This window comes from Semicossyphus pulcher, unplaced genomic scaffold (assembly GCF_022749685.1).
Source record: "Semicossyphus pulcher isolate SPU_LCO1_2020_fin unplaced genomic scaffold, fSemPul1.0.p SCAF_13, whole genome shotgun sequence".
In the NCBI taxonomy this organism is placed as follows: domain Eukaryota; kingdom Metazoa; phylum Chordata; class Actinopteri; order Labriformes; family Labridae; genus Semicossyphus; species Semicossyphus pulcher.
The window spans coordinates 11,791,854-11,810,817 of NW_027211637.1; the positions used below are offsets into that span (position 1 = coordinate 11,791,854).

An 18,964-nucleotide genomic window follows, 5' to 3' on the forward strand; every position below is an offset into this window, starting at 1 on the left:
ATACTGTTCAGAGTCAATAACATAAGCATCAACACAAATGTTTCTGATCAGTTCAAATCATCTACTACCCCACACCCTCATGCTATAATATTGGAACTATGCAGTGATCAATTCATGTTATATGGGAATTTTTGTGATGTGTGCTCCCTCTAGTGGTCAGAGGCAGGTAATTCAAGTGATTGACTGACTAAATGAGAGGTAAACCTTCTATCAACACACGATTTAAACCTAAAGTTTTGAGTTCAAGATACAGACGATGTAAATCTATTTTCTAATTTATGAGTTTATGAGATGGTAATTCATAGTGATACCATCACAATTCTGGATACAAACCGCTTTGATGTAGCTTGACAATATTACTACACACTCGCAAATTATGGATTTATTTTGACAGATCAGGAAAGCCCCACATGAGCAGGGCATCAAAAAATTGGTTGAAACTCTTATTGTTACTCTCCACGGAAATCTTTAGTAAAAGGCGAAAGATTTATACGATCTGAAGAGAAACAAGAGTGTACTACTATAATGAATGAGAGTGTCCTATTTGACTTTCGGCCTTAGCATCCTCCCTCACGGTTCAAAGTACAACCGTAACATTTGTGAAATTATTTTGAATCCAGAAACGGTCAACAATTAAGACCTTCAATCAAGTCACGAAAACGTGTTGAGTGACAAATCATTGTAGTAAATCTAGCTTAATTTTGATATTTGTACGCTATGCATTCTGGGAATATGGCGACTTTGACCACGCCCCTGACTTTTGAAAAGTCGCTTCTTTAAATAAACCCCTTTTTTTCCTTTCGCGAAAAATAGTGTGCAACTCTTAGATAATCCTGGGTTTTGAAGTACGTTTACTTCACATAGAAATTATGTTATTGTGGTCGTTTACAGGCATATACTCGCACGCATGCGCAAAAAGACGGACTGAATTTATGCAGACCTGGGCCTGAAGGCTGAAATCTTGATTGAGGCAACCCAGTAGGTTACAGCAGTTATTTAACTAGACTTTCGCTTTGTATTTTATTTTGAGAATAAAGCACAATTCTTTTTCAGAACATCCATCCATCCAAACATTTTTTATTACATACTTATAATCAATAACAATTTCTGTTGCAATTAAGTCACAATAAGCATCAATACCATAGACTGTCATCGATCATCACGGTCTATTTAAAACATTTCGGTATTACCGCGATCCAGAGAGCTGTCCCCTATACCACTGGGAGTCTAGTCTTCTGCAGGCATGAAGTATTCCCTAAAATGTACACAATCTAATATCTTAAAGTCACTCACAGTTCAACACAATAGAAATGGCTACTTCCGGCTACCTTCACATTACCTGTCACTTCCGGTTACGAAAACAAATCTAGGCTATTTAAAATTCACATATTTGAATTATTTTTTTATGGACATTTTTTCGGCAGAAATTAAATGTTTTCAACGCAGTGAATAAATTTGGTAACACAAGTTTTCACAATTATCAATTATCACCTGTAAAGCATGACATTAACCCATCTAAAGATAGCTAAAAATGTTAAGGTAGTAGGCAACTTAACTCAGAGAAACATGAAATTGAATGGCTTGTTTTTACACAGCTAGCTATTAAAGGCAACTTGTCTGGTAGGTTTGTATTTGCAGTGATTTGTAGGGTTGAAATTCCACTGATAAGTTGAAGCAGTGGCAGAATCTCACCAGACTTGTCAGTGATTTTTACATTTCCCGGAGAGAGTCCTTGTCATTTTGTCAGCCTCCCCGTGGCTAAAGTATGCAGGGACAGCGGGGAGGGCTGTCAAACCGTGGCCGCCTGAGAGCGCCTTTCCCCGGGTTGATGAGTCATAATAAGGGCCGACCAGGTGGTGAAAATGAGAGGGGAGGCAAGTCAGGACTGTGTGTGTGTGTGTGTGTGTGTGTGTGTGTGTTGGGGGAGAGAGAGGAAGAATGATGGAGAGAAAGTAAGCGAGAGTAAGAGAGGGAGAGGGAGAGAGAGAGAGAGAGAGAGAGAGCGTTGGTGGGGAGGGGGGAGAGGGAGCACTGAGCCGAGTAGTCACTCTAGATCTTGGGGATTTTTGAGTCTCACTGCGGAATGTCTTCTCTACTTTTGAAGTGAGTGTAAGCTTTGACTCAGTAAATCACCACTTATTCAGTCGGGCAGATTGCCGGTTCTGTGGATGGAGAAACATTGCTGCAAAATGAGGGCGCTTTGTTTGAACTTTGCCATCACCTGTCTGTGGCTTCTCCTTTCAGCGGTGAGTAAGATGAATGAAAAGCTGCTCTTTACTCTGCTCCTGATGCTGTGTAGCGCATTATTAACGCTGAGTGTTGTACTTGTGACACTGGGAAGTGTTATTTGTCTTTAGATTTACGTATAGCCTATGCACTGCTAGTTTAGTGCAGCACTTAGAAAACAATTTAATTAATGTCTAGAAGTAAATGCTCTGGTTCTGCTCCTGATCATCATATTGCAGCATTACTGCACATAAAGCGTTGGTTCAACAACACGTTTTCCCCCACTAATTAAAGGGTGCGGTGTCTTTGTGTACGATATTGAATCTACGGATTTATAACGGATTTCTTATTAAATTGTACAAATCTGCAAGAAATTATTCATAGCAACAAAAAAAACAGTTTCATTTAAGTCTTATATAATGATAGTTTAATTGGCATAGTAACATTGTTATTTTACGTTATTTTAAGAAGTAAACAGAATATAGTACTTCTGTTGACTCCTGGCTTAAGTAAGAATGTTATAAACACTTGCACTTGATTTGGTTTTTACTGATTAGAGATTCAGCTTGGAATATATATCTGTATATATCTTATTCAAAAAATGAAATCTGCACTGGTCTTTTGTTTTGATAGAATTGGTCTAGACATTCACACTTGTATCTCATGATGTGAGACTCTCCTGGGCCTTGATCAAAGTTAAATGTTCTATTAGAAGGTGAACTGACAAAATGTACCATCCTCAAAATTGTAATTAGTTCTAGTCTTATGGTCTGTAATTCGGTTCTAGGCATGCTGATTTAAAATTCTCTTCTGTCTTTAATTGGAATTCATTTTATTTGTGTAGCCCACTGTAAACCTGTAACTGTAACACTGAAGTTGTCAGTTGAAAACCTTAAAACAACCTCTTTGCGTGCTTTATTACTTAAAGTGAATGATTTTGCAGCCTTTGTCAGTTTAAAAAAGTTTTATTACCCCAAGGCTTAAGAAACATTTTTTTCACATCATGAAAAATGGACACATTTAGAAACTATTTTAGCCAATGGCAAGAATGTTCTCTCTGTCCTTAAAATGCAATTACTGCTCTCACTTTCTCACTTTCTTAGCCTCTGCAGGTGTTTTTGCACAGGTGTTGTGCTTGCATCCACTCTACCACTATTACTCAGTTGCAGTTTTTGTGCTGGCATCTTGACACGGAGCCAATGACACGGCTGTCACACAGTGGGCTCCAATTAGGGTAGGTGAGAACAGCACATAGCTGGAGATTTAGGCTTGTAACTATAGGCACAGCTGAAGCTCACTTGGTTATTGCAGAAGGCAGAGATTGGCACACAGGGCTGGGGCGGTTAGGGGTGATGTGAATCCCACTTGTTGGTGAGAAATAATGATATTGTGGGAGCTGTTTATTCAGAAATCTGGGGGAGAAGAAAACTTAACTCCATCTGTCTTTCACTCATTATGATGAAAATAGAATTCAAGTGCTTAACAATAAGTGCACATAACGTTTTGCGTGATGTCCCAGTTCTATGGAGGCAGTAAAACTTGACCTGTCAGCCACATGTGTGGAAGCGTTATTAAGGAGAAACAATGAAGTGGTGACGGCTGAATTCCAGATTTGAACTAAGTGATTTTTGTTGGTATTTTATGATCATGTGTTTTTATATCAAACATGTCACAGTGCTGCATGTTTACTTTGCAGAGAATCTCACAAACACCAGCCTCACAAACAGCTGCCTCACTAATGACTGGATTTATCTGGATTTTAACATTTAAATAGACAAGGAAAGTCAGGTTTGACTACAGTTCTGTGTGTTACTGGTGTATTCTGCTCTGTGTGTGAGCCATAGAAAAGAAAAACATTACAAAATACTAATCAAATATAAATACACAAAAAGGCGTAGCATCTGGAAACACATTTGGTAGTTTTGTTCTTCACATGTAGTATTTTTTGGAGGAATAAATGCCTTTATAGTTTTGTTGGCAGTCACTTTTAAGTTACATATTGTGCAAGGGGAAAGAGATGTTGATTTGCTGCCAAAGTTTTGTAAATCATTTGCAAAGTCAATCTGGGGATAGTGAATTTATGTTTGAGGTATATTTATACGGTGTGGTACAAAAATATGAGCATGAACAGGAATAGGAGGGAGGTATATCTGAAGAAAAGAAAATAACCTTACAAGATAAGTCAAGGGGAAGACTCTCTTATTTCTTTTGAGTATGTAATACAAATCAATTCATAAATGAAAACAGGGATATTATAAGGAATCTCACTGAGGAGAAAGGTGAAAAGGGATTTTATCTTTTTGAAACAGTTAAGACATGTTTAGCAAAGAGAGAGATCATTATGAAAAAGATGCCACAAACAGTTTCATACATTTTGTTCGGTAAATATACATATATATTATCTCATTGATTCTCTGCAGTGTCTTTAATGCTGACTTGTGCTTGACCGTGTTTCTCTCTATGACAAGCATCTTGATAGATTAAGTCCGTTATCAAGATCGCATTGAAAGAGTTTCAACGTGAGAGCCGGAGAGAGAGACAAATAGAGAGAGAGGGAGGAAGGACAGCCTGATTAAGATGTGAAAATGTGCTAATGGAAAAATGAATTTAACTGCGTGTGTGGGTACCTTGCCTGAAGGAGCTGACCTATTGATCACAGTCATTCAAGTCCTTCTCATTTCGAGGACCTGACACAACAAAGCTTGATTATTTTAATCGATTATCTGCTACCTTATTACGTAGCTACAGTGAGACTGTCCTTCATTTACTGTCGTCCTGCTGGTCTCAAGGCCTTTCTTCTCTCTCATCTTGCTTGTCATCTTCTACTCTTCATCCTGCACAAAACAGTTCCTGTGTTTAGGGCTGTTTAGGTGTTGATTCTAAGTGTTAAAATGTACTCATGTCTGTTTCTGAGGTATGGATAGAAATTACTGGCAAACCTTAAAAACTGTATATCAGTTTATTATATATCCTTAACTCACTTCTGTTTCCCGCTTTTGTTAAATAGAACAAGAACAAAATGTTTCACAAAAAGACGTCATGAAAGAGAAGCTGTACAGATTTTTGTGTTTACAACATGAAACACTTTTCCTTTTACTCTCTTACTGGTTGATATGGATTTATTTTATTTTTCATTTTTAATAGTTTTAGCACCACATAAAGAATGGCATTCATGTCCATTGTGTTCAGGTAGCGTCAGAAATCTCAGAGACGGATACATTTATAACTTAAAATAAAAATCTACCTGCATGGTAGGTTGCCTCTAGGGATTTTGGAAAGTGAGATGATATATTGTATAGTTATTTGTGTGAATTTATCCTTTTAATTAGGGGAAAATGGTTCTTAAGATATCAAGCTGTCCTTAATTTACATTTCGTTGTACACAGGTTCAAGAAACCGCCGAGCCTTTGAACTTTGAGAGCCAGCAATGGAGGGAGGAGGAAGGAGGAAGAGGAGACGCAGAGGGAGCTGCTTTGAAGGTTAAACACATCTCCAAAGACTCACAGATCATCTCCACCAAACACAAAACACCAGCTTATGGCTCCCTCGGCCCGTATGGATGGCCTCAGAACTTCTCCCAAGCCCTGGATCAGTATCTGTACCGCACTCCTCCAAAATCCAAACCTCCTGCCAAAACTTCCACAAAGGCCAAGAAGATCCTGGGCTGGGGTGATTTTTACTTTAATGTAAAAACAGTCAAGTTCAGCCTCCTGGTGACGGGGAAAATTGTTGATCACATCAACGGCACATTTAGTGTCTACTTCCGTCACAACTCAACCCGCCTGGGGAACATATCCGTCAGCATCGTCCCACCTTCCAAAACTGTAGGATGGGAGTTTTTGGATTCTGCGGTCCAAGGCGTTCACACCAAAAACTCAGTCCTTGTTCCAGATCTTGCATCACAGTTCCAGGGTCCACCTCAGTCCACCAGCTCGACCCCTCCTGAGCAGCAGAGGCAGCAGCAGGACGTGATGATGGTGACCGAACTGAACTGTCGGATAGATTACCAGAGAACCAACCGGTCCAAGAAGACCAAGCCCTGCATGTACGACCCAGGGCAGACCTGCTACTCAGAAAACACTCAGTCCCAGGCCGCCTGGATCTGTGCCAAACCCTTCAAGGTTATATGCATCTTCATTGCTTTCACCGGCACCGACTACAGGCTGGTGCAGAAAGTCTGTCCAGACTACAACTTTCAGACAGAGCAGAATCAGCAGCACTTTGGATGACAGATCCTGAGATGCTGAAACCAAGATATCAAACACTGACTTTCATACATCCTTTAAAATCATGTTTTCAGTTTTCTAAAAGAGTTTGAGATCGACTGTTTTTATACGCCTTTAAAAAAAACCTTTCAAGATGTATATGAGTGCAGTTTTAGCCTGTTTGTGTCAATAGTAGCCTTTGTTAATCATGAAACTTAAAAGGTAACTTTGTGTTTTCTGAAACTACACTCACTCATCAGCAGAGAAGAAGCGCCTTGATTCATGATATCACTTTATGTGTGCCGTTGTATGTAAAGGCACACATAACACTTGCAATACAAGTGAAGTTTAGATTTTCAACATTTGAATGTAATTTCTGACATCTTTGCATCTTTTTAACTATAAAATGAATTCCTTGCCTGTTTATTGTAAAGTTACTCTGATTAATAAGATAGGACTTCTGCAAGACCAATGCAGAGTGAGATGAAACAGATGATTATTGTTGGACTCACTTTTATCAGTTACGCAAAGTAGGCATGTCCTTGGCTTCCCTCCAGTGCTGATTTTACTTTCACCCTTTGCACCTTGAAAAGTGTTCTGTTTTCCCAGCCCTCAGCTGTCAGACATGCTTTCTCTGTCATTACGACAAACATTACGGGTGAGTACATTTTTTTGATAATGTATTTATTTTAGATTTTTATAAATGTAGGCACAGTTCCAAACGTATCTGCAGCCTTTGCAGAGTCTCCACCAATCCTAGAAGAACTTCTAACTAAATTGCTTTTACAGCAAACTAGGTCAGCCTGTCACCCCAGGTCACCTCTACACTCTGATCTGTCTGATTTGAAGATTTACAGGGTGTTGTATTTTCAATTTGTCAGTACAGTTGCATAAGTGTCACTGTTTGACAGATTACTGTAATTATCTCATGTTGTGAAAGGACAAAGGAGTGCTACTGTTTGTGCCAGATTATTTTGTTGTTGAGGGGAAGTTGACTGTACACTCAGTGCTTTATGCATAACTTAATGTACTCAAGGCTTAGGAAACATAATGAACATAATAGATGAAAGGAGGCTTCAACATATATTTACACTCAAACAGTAATCTGTCTATTAGGCCAAAGTAACACATAGTTACATAACTATCATGCAGCCACAAGCTGCTTCAACAAACACGGTCCTGATACATAAGTCACTGCGTGTGTGGCTAGCCCACATTACACTTTTCATGTCCAAGGTTTTCCATAACTGCTCCACTGAATAACACGCTTGTTTTTCACTGCCTTTCATTTAATGGATTGTTTAGAACATCAAAAGACACATTATTCTAACTCCCTTGTTTCCGAACCCCCGGTGCAAAGTATTATAATTCTGAGTGATGAAAGTGTTTTGCACAGGCTCACTCTTCCCGAGGGTTTCAAAAGACACCAAAGCAGCAATCTTGGACAACAAAAACAAAGAACCCCACAGAAAGGGTTTTTCTCTACACAGGCAGTTTAAAGCAAAGTTGCATCAAATCCTGTGACTTGGTATTTGTCTCTTCAACAAGATTTTACTTACAACTGCACTCAGTTGTTAAATGGAACAGTAAGATATACGGCACCATCTGTCCTGAACATGAATGAAGTATTTTTTTACAGTGACAGAAAAAAGACTTTTAACCATTGTTTAGGAAGTGGACATTAAGTTGTTGACTGAAATGATTTTTGTGTGTTCATCTACCACCCCATGAAGCCCTTCTTCTTCAGGGTTTCAGGATGTTTGGGCCGAGAGGGACAGGTTACAGCAGAGTCATGCAGGCGAAGCCTCAGCAGCGCCGGAGTGTGGACGGGACAGGAGGTCCTGGCTCAGGATGACCCTGAGATGTGGAGCCTCCTGCAGCAGGAGAAGGACAGGCAGTGTCGGGGACTGGAGCTCATCGCATCAGAGGTGAGTTCCATGTATGCAGAGGAGAGAGACAGACACAGCAGAGAAGGAAAAGGACATGATTTGATATTTGTTATATTTATTTTTATGTAACACCATTGATAAGATAACTCTGTAAGCTTGGTTAAACTCAGAATCACTGTGCTTGCGAATAAAGCATTCAAACTGAAAGTAAAAAGTGAAACTGGGGTGAGACTATTTATAATTAACATTGGAGAGTCTGTTTGATCCCTTTGATTATTCTGCTGATAAAAATAATCAGCAAGCAACCATTTACTGTTCTTACACACACATTACACACATGAATGGGACAACAACAGCCGATGGGTTTAAATTAAAGCACACTGAAACAAGATTCTTCACGCTGAAGCACTGATCCAGCAAAATATTTGTTTTCCTAAATATGTCTTATGTGGCAGAACTGGCTTCATAACTGTGTTTTATGCATGTTGTTTGCATAGGAACATATTAATAGTTATTATAAACCTATTCACAGTGTAACCCTGTGTAACCCTCAGAAATTGCTCCTGCTCTTCCCAAAAACAAGTGTTTTACGAAACAGTTAAAAACCATTGGCTGTTGCTTTGACTTTTCATCAAGTGATCAAAAAATGTATTAGATTTTTTATAACCTCTTAAACTTTATTGTAAAAACAGTCACAGGTTAGTATATGTACGGTGATGACCTACTATCATCAGTCTAGTGAGGACAAGGACCAAAAGTTGAAACTGTCTAAATGTTTGCTCTGAGTCTTGCATCACACGTGTCTGTGTGTGAAAGTGGCATTGGAAAAACAGGTGTGTTTTGACACATAAACTCATACAAAGTAAGCCTGCAAGGTTTGTTATTTTACTTGGTGTTTGATGTGCTTTGTATGTACTGCAGCTGTTCAAACTGTGCATAAAGGCAATGGGAGGCGTTAATTATCCTTTGTGCATTCCTGTGGACAGAGGTGTTTAAGATTGCATTATGTGAGAGAGAAAGCAAGAACAGCTTTAACTGCAGAGGAGCCTCCTTCAGCAGTGTAAGCACAAGTCACCAGAGTGATGGTTTCTAGAAATGGAATGTTTTCTTCAGAGAGTTCATCGAGATTTCCTTTGCATTTTCCTCCCTCACAAGTCACTGATTTCATCTAAGTGGAAGCTTTGGGAAAAGAAGGAGTTTTCATTCTTTTATTCACCAGCAATTATGAATCCACAGTACTATCACTCACGATGACATCTGAAAGATTTTTATCTTCTTGTGCGTGTGGTGTCAGTCGCAGCTGCAGGCTGACTCCCAGTGGAGATCCCCTGTTTTTTCTTTAGGAACACAGTCAAATGATCCCATTAGGTTCCCTCTAACATTGATCTCCACATTTTAAGTTAAGGCAGAAGAGGAGGGGGCATCATTTTCCTCTGTGTATTTGAGATAGTGTTCTGAAATGTCATAGAAAGAGATTTATGTCATGTTGGGGACTGGTTAAATTCCACTGGAATGATTGAGGGATCCCTGAACAGTGACAGGTTTGGTATAATAACAAGGCAGAGGGGGCGGCTGAGAAGGAGAGAGAGAGAGCAAGAGAAGATGAGCACAAGTGAGAGTGGGAGAAAAAAAAGAGACTGAGACAGAAAAATTAATTCACATTCATTTCCTTTTCTGCAGTTCTATCTCTCCTCTGACTCAAGTATCTTTGGGAGATTTGACTCTGTGCTGAACCGCACATGCAGTCACTATTAGTGAGATTCCTCTTTATTCATCCCTTTGTTTCTCCATAGCACCTCTAATTCAGTAACATTTTAGACAAGGTTATTAAATTCATTTTTACAGATTTTCAAAAGGCTCCGATGAACCTCTCATTAGATTTATACAACAAATTTAACAGAATGAAATCTGTTTGATGATCCCTCTCTGAGTCTGGAGCTTGTCTTGTTTTTATAAAAAGTATTTGCAAGAGAATTGCTTATTCTTGACCTAATTTGCATGCTGGGTAACTGAAGTTTACACTGTGCTTGTGCTGTGTTGCTGAGTCTTGCTGAAAAAGAGCAGGGGTGCTCAAATTCCCTTCTCCAGGTAAATAAAGGTTATATTTGGATGCAGACAGCACTGTTCTTGTTTTTCCTGTCAGAACTTCTGCAGCCGTGCAGCGCTCGAGGCCCAGGGCTCCTGTCTGAACAACAAATACTCAGAAGGATACCCAGGACAAAGGTAACTACAAGAAAAAATACTTTCCAAAATATAGAGTTTCAATCATTACAAAACTTTAAAAGATTTTCAGAAGCATGAGCTTCAATGTTAGAACATTTTAAATATAATTGAAGTGGACTTGAGAAAGGGTTAATAGGAGGGTTGGGTTGACTTTAATCATTGACTAAATCTAGCATGTATTTGATGCAATTCAGGATATTATGATACAGTTCTCTAAAACATAATACACTAATGTGAAAAGAGATACACAAGACAACACAAAACACTATGATACTATCAAATCTTAATAAATGCCTTCTGTCTCTCTCAGGTACTATGGAGGTGCAGAGATCGTGGACCAAATTGAGCTGCTGTGTCAGAAGCGAGCGCTCGCCACCTTCGGTCTGGACCCAAGCCTTTGGGGAGTGAACGTCCAGCCATACTCGGGATCCCCAGCTAACTTTGCAGCCTACACATCTGTACTGCAGCCTCATGACCGCATCATGGGCCTGGATCTGCCTGACGGAGGCCAGTGAGTGAACACGTTTAAGACAAAGATACTCGCTATAAAGAGCTTTTCTGCACCTTAATCTGCACAGCAAGTATCATTGTTACAGATTTGTGCAAAAAGGAATCCAGTTTTGTTTAAAACGTATTTGAAAATTAACCTTTAGATTTAATCAGAGCAGTATAATAACTTATGATGTGACAACTAACATTCTTGGGATTCTTATAAGGTGTTACACAACATCGAACAAGTAATAATCTCTCATTATGATAAGGCATTAATGTAAATGACAAACTTTTTAGTCACACGTTCTGAAGTTGTCATATTATACCGCCCACTTTAAAATAAATATATTTTAGTTTGAACTATAAAACCATTAAACTTTAATGTAAATAATGCTTTTTTTTTAAATGAACGTCAGAACACCACACCTCTGAGTCATTTTGCTGCTGCAGCTGATACTTCACTTTGGATGAATACAGTCCTGTTACTTATATGCCAGACACTATATAAATAAATAATAGTTTGCTGGGAGTTTGTCAAGGTTTTGGTTTAAACAAAAAGGTGAGGACCAAGAAGCAGACTTAGATAATGGATTTAATTCAATAAAAGGCAAAAAATGCACAAACAAAATCTAACTCCAACAAAGGACAAAAAGGAAAATCAAAAGACACAGCAATAAACTCACAAACAAAACCAGGAACAGGTAATCCAAGGGACACGAGGAAATCAGGGGAGGCACAAAGATAATCCAGAAAATAGACTTAGACATAGACTCACACGATGGACGACAATGACAAGGGAACGAGACAGGGGAGCACAAAGACTAAATAAACTTAGGAGGTGAGGCTAATCAGACACAGGTGAGACAATCAAGGAGCAGGTGAAAACAATCAGGGCAGGGCATAGAATCAAACAAGCGGGAAACACAAAGGCAGGAAGTGGACCAACACGAGAGTCAAGGTGACAAAGTAAAACAGGAAATGATCTAATCAAAAAGACACAAGTGAAATACTTAACAAGACTAAATACTGACAAGAACACAGAATAAAGTAAATACAAAACTAAACGATGAAAACTCATGACAAGGGACAAAGTGACAAGGTAAAACAAGAAATAATAACTAAACACCAAAATATTAGACAAAACCAGAACTAAACTAGAAACTCATGACAGAGTTAGGGGTACAGTAAGAGAAATTTGATCTGAATGTACATAAATATTAATATATTGAGCAAATAACAAAGGATCCAGTAGCACAAGGTAACAACATTAAACAGCATTTTCGTGCAAGGATTTCTATATATAAAGTATATTATATATAAAAGTATGATTTCTTATATATCTTATGGAAGATTTTGTATTAACATGACCAGATGAATTAATGCACAAGTTTCAGCATTAAATAAATAATATTGAGGAGAAATGGGGATCTAGAGAGGTCAGAAGAAGTTCAGAACTTTACAGAAGACCTCACATAACCACCTGCTTGAACCTTTGGGATGCAAGCTCTACAAAAATGCAATTTCCTAAATCTACTTTTTTCCACTACATTTCAGCCTTACCCACGGCTACATGTCAGACACCAAGAGGATCTCAGCCACCTCCATCTACTTTGAATCCATGCCTTACAAGCTGGATGTGAGTTTTGTTAATAGAAATTAAGCCCTGAACCAAAATAATCAAAGTGAAGCTGTGAAGCAAACAATTGCTATTGCATTAAAGAGTCAATTACAGTTGACTGACTAGTAGTCGATTCTTCCCTCCACGGCTGTCCTCCTGCATCATGTCAGACCAAAACAGGTCTGATAGATTACGACCAGCTGGAGAAGACGGCCCGACTCTTCAGACCCAGAGTCATCATAGCAGGAACCAGCGCCTACGCTCGCCTCATCGACTATTCTCGCATGAAGAAGGTACCTTATATCAGGAATTAAGTCTGCTATGTTATATTCTATAGTTTTAGTGGCACAACTATTGGTAAAAATGCTAAATAATAAATTCTCTAAACTGTTTTTAGTACGTCCCCCAGAGCAAGAATAGGTAATAAATGAATAAGGTATTTAAAAGATTAAAAATATCGATACTGTGTCTCAGCTGTGTGTGGAGCTGAATGCCTACCTGCTGGCGGACATGGCTCATATCAGCGGCCTTGTGGCAGCAGGAGCTGTTCCCTCTCCCTTCCATTATGCTGACCTGGTAACCTCCACTACCCATAAATCTCTGCGTGGAGCGAGGTGAGGGCATGAATGTGTGAATTTCTATTTGAGGTCAAGTGAATGTGTTGAAATAACAAAGAAAATACAATTTTTCTTCTGTGCCTCACAGGAACATGTTGCTTATTGCAAAGTGAATAGGTTAAAAGGGATCTTTCAGGTGAAGTGCATGTTCCTGTCTCTTTAAACTCTGTAGGGCTGGTCTGATCTTCTACCGGAAAGGTGTGCGGTCTGTGGATAAGAAAGGTCGGGAGGTGACCTATGACCTCCAGGACAGAGTGAACTTTGCTGTGTTTCCATCACTTCAGGGAGGACCTCACAACCACGCCATTGCTGGGGTGGCCGTCGCCCTCAGACAGGTCCATATATAAGCTTTAAATATTAGTACTCGATGACAACCTGCTTAAACAAAAATGAGGAATGCTCCTACGGGGAAAATACTCAGCAGAACTGTCTAAGCACCAGATACGGCCTTTTTCTTTTCACAGCATCATTTCTGTCTTGACAGGCTTCCACTCCGATGTTCAAACAGTACATCGCTCAAGTGCTGCTGAACACCAAGTCCATGGCTAACACTCTGCTGAAGAAAGGCTACACCCTGGTCTCAGGTACTGAGGATAGTAATGGACAGCATAGTGTTTTTCAATTTGTTAAATCCACATGTCCTTTATTGATGTCCTTTTTTAAAATTTACTATTGAATTAGATTTAAATTCATACTGCACTGAGACATAGTTGCACCTGGATTGCTTCTTTTTTTGCTTATTTGCATTTTGTTTTCATGAATTTTGGAAAAGTTCTCTTAAGCTTCACTTGACAGCTGAATAGTGAAGAAGGCAATTATTCAGAAAACTTTATCACTGGCTGTGTGAAGGTTTGAGTGGACAGTGAAGGTGGAATTGCACTTAATCTCACCCTCAGACACATATTCCCCTGAGCTGAACTGAATTTTATAACATAAAACCAAATCTAAAAACAGTAAATCTCTACTCCTCACCTCATGCTCTTAGGTGGAACAGACAACCATCTGGTCTTGGTTGACCTTCGACCTTTTGGGATGGACGGGGCTCGAGCTGAGAGGGTCCTGGAGCTGGTGTCCATCACTGCCAACAAGAACACCTGCCCTGGAGACAAGAGCGCTCTCACTCCTGGAGGACTCCGGCTCGGTACCCAGATTAGTAGATCAAAAGCTTGCATGTGATCAAATGAATATTTTTGTAAGGAGCTGCAGGAGTGGAGGTTGTGCTGGCAAGAATATGTCAACAAGTCAGTGTTGTATGATACTGGTCCCTTTCTTTTCTCCATCTGTGTCTGTCTGTCTGTGAGATGTGTCTCTGTTTGTGTTTGTCTGTCTGTTAGCCTGTCAGTCAGTCAGTCAGTCAGTCAGTCAGCATTAACTTCACAGAGATAACCCTATATCTTTTTAAATTAATTTTACCGTACCATTATCTGTCCTTGCTTTTTTCAGGAGCTCCAGCTCTGACATCCCGACAGTTCAAGGAGGCAGACTTTGAGAAGGTTGTGGAGTTTATTGATGAGGGGATTCAGATTGCACTGGATGTGAAGAAGAAGACTGGTGAGAGATTAGAAGTTTCTCTGTTTTGATTTGAATTCTGATTTATTCAGAGGAGATGGTAAAGTCTGAGGTTTTATATACTGCTGGACCAGCTATAGAGCCATAGAGTTTGTTAAGGCTTTCTAATGTTTTGAGACCAAGAGAAAATATCAATGATGTGTTCAACATTGATAGCTGAAGATGTAGTTTGTGGTACTTGTGAATTGTAGTGCATTATAGTTAAATAAGGTAGACAAAGTAATAGAAATACCTGTCAGTACAACTGAGTGTAATGTTGCAACATTAATTAACAGAAAGGGGGTTCAGAAAAATGGCGGGTTACCTTTGTATTCATTTTCCTTAAGGAAGTGTAATCTATTCCACTGTGATTGTGAAATATGGCAACAATATGAAAGTAATTGCTCCATTATAACATGTTTATTTTAAATTGGAGTTAATACTTAATGCAGTTTTAGTGATAAATAGAAAAAATAACTGTACAAATTATTAGCGTTATTGTACTTTGAGATAAAATGTGTGTTTCAACTTTTCTCACGGTGAGGATCAGGGGGAAGTATTAACAACCCTCAACTTGCTTTTTTGTAGAAGTAAAACATGTCTAACTCAAAAAATGTTTTGTACTCTACTTACTATATTACTTTTACAGGACAAAACAAACGTTTTTAGGCAGATTCACCTTCAGCTTGTTGTTTTTATTCCTCTCTCCCAACAGGAAATCTGGCCAGCTTCAAGTCCTTCCTGCTGGAGGACTCAGAAACAGCGTCGCGCATCGCTGAGCTCCGCCAGCGGGTGGAGCTATTCGCCAGGCCCTTCCCCATGCCCGGATTCACTGACCACTAATAACACCCCACACAGAAAAATACTTCACCACATAAATATTCTTTAGGACTGATTTTCTTATATGTTAACATGGAAAAAACAAAAAACTCTCAAAAAACTGTCAGTTGTTCATGTAAAGCATCGTTAAATAATTTCCAAGTTAATTTATCAGATTATATTCCTAAAATACCATGAAAATGTGACACCATTTAAGTTAATAATAGCATGACATTGACAAATAAGTCATAATGTATGTGTTTACTGTACTATATTCCTCCTGTGTGCACCCAGGTGGAGGCTGGTGTTTAAACAGATAATAAATGATAGCATAGTATATAAAAGAGTCGTAATAATAAAAAATGTTTCTTCGTAGGACAAGTCACAATTGTTCACAAATACTGTACATTTTTCAATACTTAAAATGTTCTCATATCTGTTTATAACTAAAATGGTAAATAGTACATGGACTGTACTTATATAGCGCTTTTCTAGTCTTGCGACCACTCAAAGCTGCTTTTACACTACATGTCACATTCACCCATTTACACACTGATGGCAGAGGCTGCTATGTAAAGTACCCAACTGTCAATCAGTCATCACATTCACACACCTTTGGCTATGCCACCGGGGGTTTGGGGTTCAGTGTCTTGCCCGTGGACACCTCGACAAGAGGGAGCTGGGGATCAAACTTCTGACCTTCCGATTGAAAGATGACCGATCCTAGCACTAAACACAGTCATCCAAACTACATAATAGTGTGTTTAAAATGTTTTAAAAGATTACTACACTGCTTATAAAAGACCAAAATGGGATAATTGCAGTTTTACCTGAATGTCTTTTTCACCTTTTAAAGTCACACCACAAAAATGAGATGATCAATTTTCAGAAATTGATCCCTTCAGCTGGTTTCATTACTAAAGAAACACATTTGTGGAACTTATTATAACACTCTGACAACTTATTAAGGTACTGTGTTAAATTTTAAAGACTAGGTTGGGGAATTATAGTTAAACCTATGAAATATGGATTTAATTTTTGATTATTTTTGTGTGTGCAGGTAATTGATAACACGGTTGGTTAATATTGCTGATGCTTTTCATTAAGATTGTTTACATGAGCCTAGAAATGTTACTTGCATACATAATCATGTAGTAAATACATCAACATCAGCTGCTCTTGCCCGTATACATCATCTAATTCTTTGCCAGGACTGTTGTTTGCTGGTCAAAGGCAGGGCAAGGGCCAGAAGTGTTTATGTATTGTTTTTTTAGTCACTAAGAGGATGCATTATCTTTGTCCCATGCCCTGGGAAAATCACAGCAGCTGTGTTGGGAATTGAACACACTGTCAGCCACAAAACCACAAATCAAAAAGATGAAACAGTGAAACAGTATATACTGTTTTAAGGCTGTTTTGTATATTATAATGTAATTAAAAATCATCCTGAATGTTCATAAGTTTGTTGATTAATATAAGATTACATGCTCTCTCTGCTGTAAATTGTTTATGTTAACAGCCTGAGGAAGGAGGAGACTCTGCAAAGTTTGTTAAGCTGCTGGTATTTCCTCTGGTCGTTTCCTCTCACTGTTGATCCAGCTCATCTCTGTGACAGAGATCTTACGCGAAGATAGTCAGAGCCAGAGCGTCACACCTTAAGACTTAAGTTACCCTTTGATTTCATCAAATGCTTTTGATTGATTTATCTAATGTCTCCACGGAACAGTTGGTAATGTCTTCTATGTGAATGAATTGACTGATCCTTTTTGTAGGAAGGCTAATGACCAGACTTAACCTGGTATACGTAAGCAGAGAAAGCAGGAGGTTGAATTAAAAGCATTGTCATAATGAAAGATCCACTTTCTTTTCATACCATTTTTTTTTTCGTGACACTCTCTCTGCATGTCCCCCTGCAACCCAACATTACATAATTCTAATAAACACGGACAGTTTATTATATACATGAGAAGATGAGTGTTATGTAACACCAGAGTCCTTCACCGTCCTCACAAAGCCTTCAGAAATTTCATTTATGTTTATTTAAAGACTTCCTCTCCTTCTGGTTTCCAAGTTATTGCAGTCACATCTTTTTACTCCCAGATGGATTAAAAAAAGAGTCGGCCGCCTCGTTCCTTCTCTCCAGAATGAATGTATGTACTTTGTCGTTATTTTTCATGTATTTAATTCTCATTCTGAAATGAAACTCTCCTCTGGAAACCGTTATACACAAAACGAGCTTTGCAGAATGAAGTGTCACTGCGGCTGCTGCTTATTAGAGCTCTTATAAAGGATTATATTGAAGAACTGAATGAATTTTTGTTTTCACATCGGATGTCTTTGTATCATGCTTGGCCCTTCAGTCTGTCTTCCAATCTTCTGGTGCAAGGTTATTGCTTCAGTTTCTGCCAGAAGAATGTGTCCCCCCCACAGAGACTGACCAACGGAATCACAGGTCAGAGGTCAGGGAAGCTCTCAGCTCCATCGTCGGAAAACACACACAAACGAAACAAAGACACACACACGCAGCATCACAACACAAATAATGTCAAATCTGCTTCACCTCTGTTCCTGTTTCTCATGACCTAACAACACTATGACACACTGAGCGATTGTGTGTGTCTTAAAGCTTCCAAATTTTCCCTCATGGTCCATCGTTCTTGTTTTTAGCTATCTCCAATTCCAACACGCGGAAACGTCTCTCTTTTTGTTGCACTAGAGGTAGGAAATATGATAAATATAAATATGAATATAAGTCAGAGCGCAGAGCTAAAAGGGAAGTCTTAGGTTTTTAAAGAGGATAAAACACAAGTTTAACCTTCACTGAAAAAGCCATGATGTTGTTAGGACTTAAGGGTTCATAATATTACTTTTGAATATAAAGCCAGTATCCTAAATCTAAACGTAAAATGAAAACTGTTCTGTATCTGTGTCTCTTTTTAAAGACGGATGTGGATTTAAATCTTAATCATCAGTCATCCGAGTGTTCACTTTATTTAACTCATCAGTCTGTACACTCAGTGCACATGCTTGTGTTTGCAGTATTGAGGGACGGTGGTACCTGTATGTGTATGTGTGTGTCTGTACACGCTGTGCTCCGCTGTCATACATCAATGCCGTGCTGGGGGACTGCTCAGCATCCTGCCACTGCTGTAGCTGATCAAAGACACAGGGATGTTGTAGCACACATGGGTGCACACAACCACACACACTCTCTCTCTTTCTCTCTCTCTCTCTCTCTCTCTCTCTCTCTCTCTCTCTCTCTCTCACACACACACACACACACACACACACACACACACACACACACAGACGTACACTTCTAAATGT

At 39.0% G+C, this 18,964-nt stretch overlaps 2 protein-coding genes and 1 non-coding gene across 3 annotated transcripts; 2 read left to right on the top strand and 1 right to left on the bottom strand.

Annotated features, from left to right (window-relative positions):
* Nucleotides 1-402: 402 nt before the first annotated feature.
* LOC138590444 (U5 spliceosomal RNA) lies at nucleotides 403-516 on the bottom strand. The gene has a single exon (XR_011307964.1). It is a non-coding gene; the product is annotated as a U5 spliceosomal RNA (small nuclear RNA).
* A 1,652-nt stretch (nucleotides 517-2,168) lies between these two features.
* LOC138590117 (neurexophilin-2-like) lies at nucleotides 2,169-6,455 on the top strand. The gene is made up of 2 exons (XM_069660680.1): nucleotides 2,169-2,246; nucleotides 5,613-6,455. Exons 1-2 carry the CDS (start codon nucleotides 2,169-2,171, stop codon nucleotides 6,453-6,455), a joined length of 921 nt encoding a protein of 306 aa, XP_069516781.1.
* Nucleotides 6,456-7,056: 601 nt separating this feature from the next.
* On the top strand, nucleotides 7,057-15,754 carry LOC138589979 (serine hydroxymethyltransferase, mitochondrial-like). The gene is made up of 12 exons (XM_069660490.1): nucleotides 7,057-7,089; nucleotides 8,165-8,359; nucleotides 10,464-10,543; nucleotides 10,854-11,054; nucleotides 12,590-12,671; nucleotides 12,824-12,946; nucleotides 13,128-13,267; nucleotides 13,443-13,605; nucleotides 13,755-13,854; nucleotides 14,256-14,411; nucleotides 14,714-14,821; nucleotides 15,534-15,754. The coding sequence occupies exons 1-12, from the start codon at nucleotides 7,057-7,059 to the stop codon at nucleotides 15,659-15,661; spliced, it is 1,509 nt and encodes a 502-aa protein (XP_069516591.1). The 3' UTR covers nucleotides 15,662-15,754.
* Nucleotides 15,755-18,964: the final 3,210 nt, after the last annotated feature.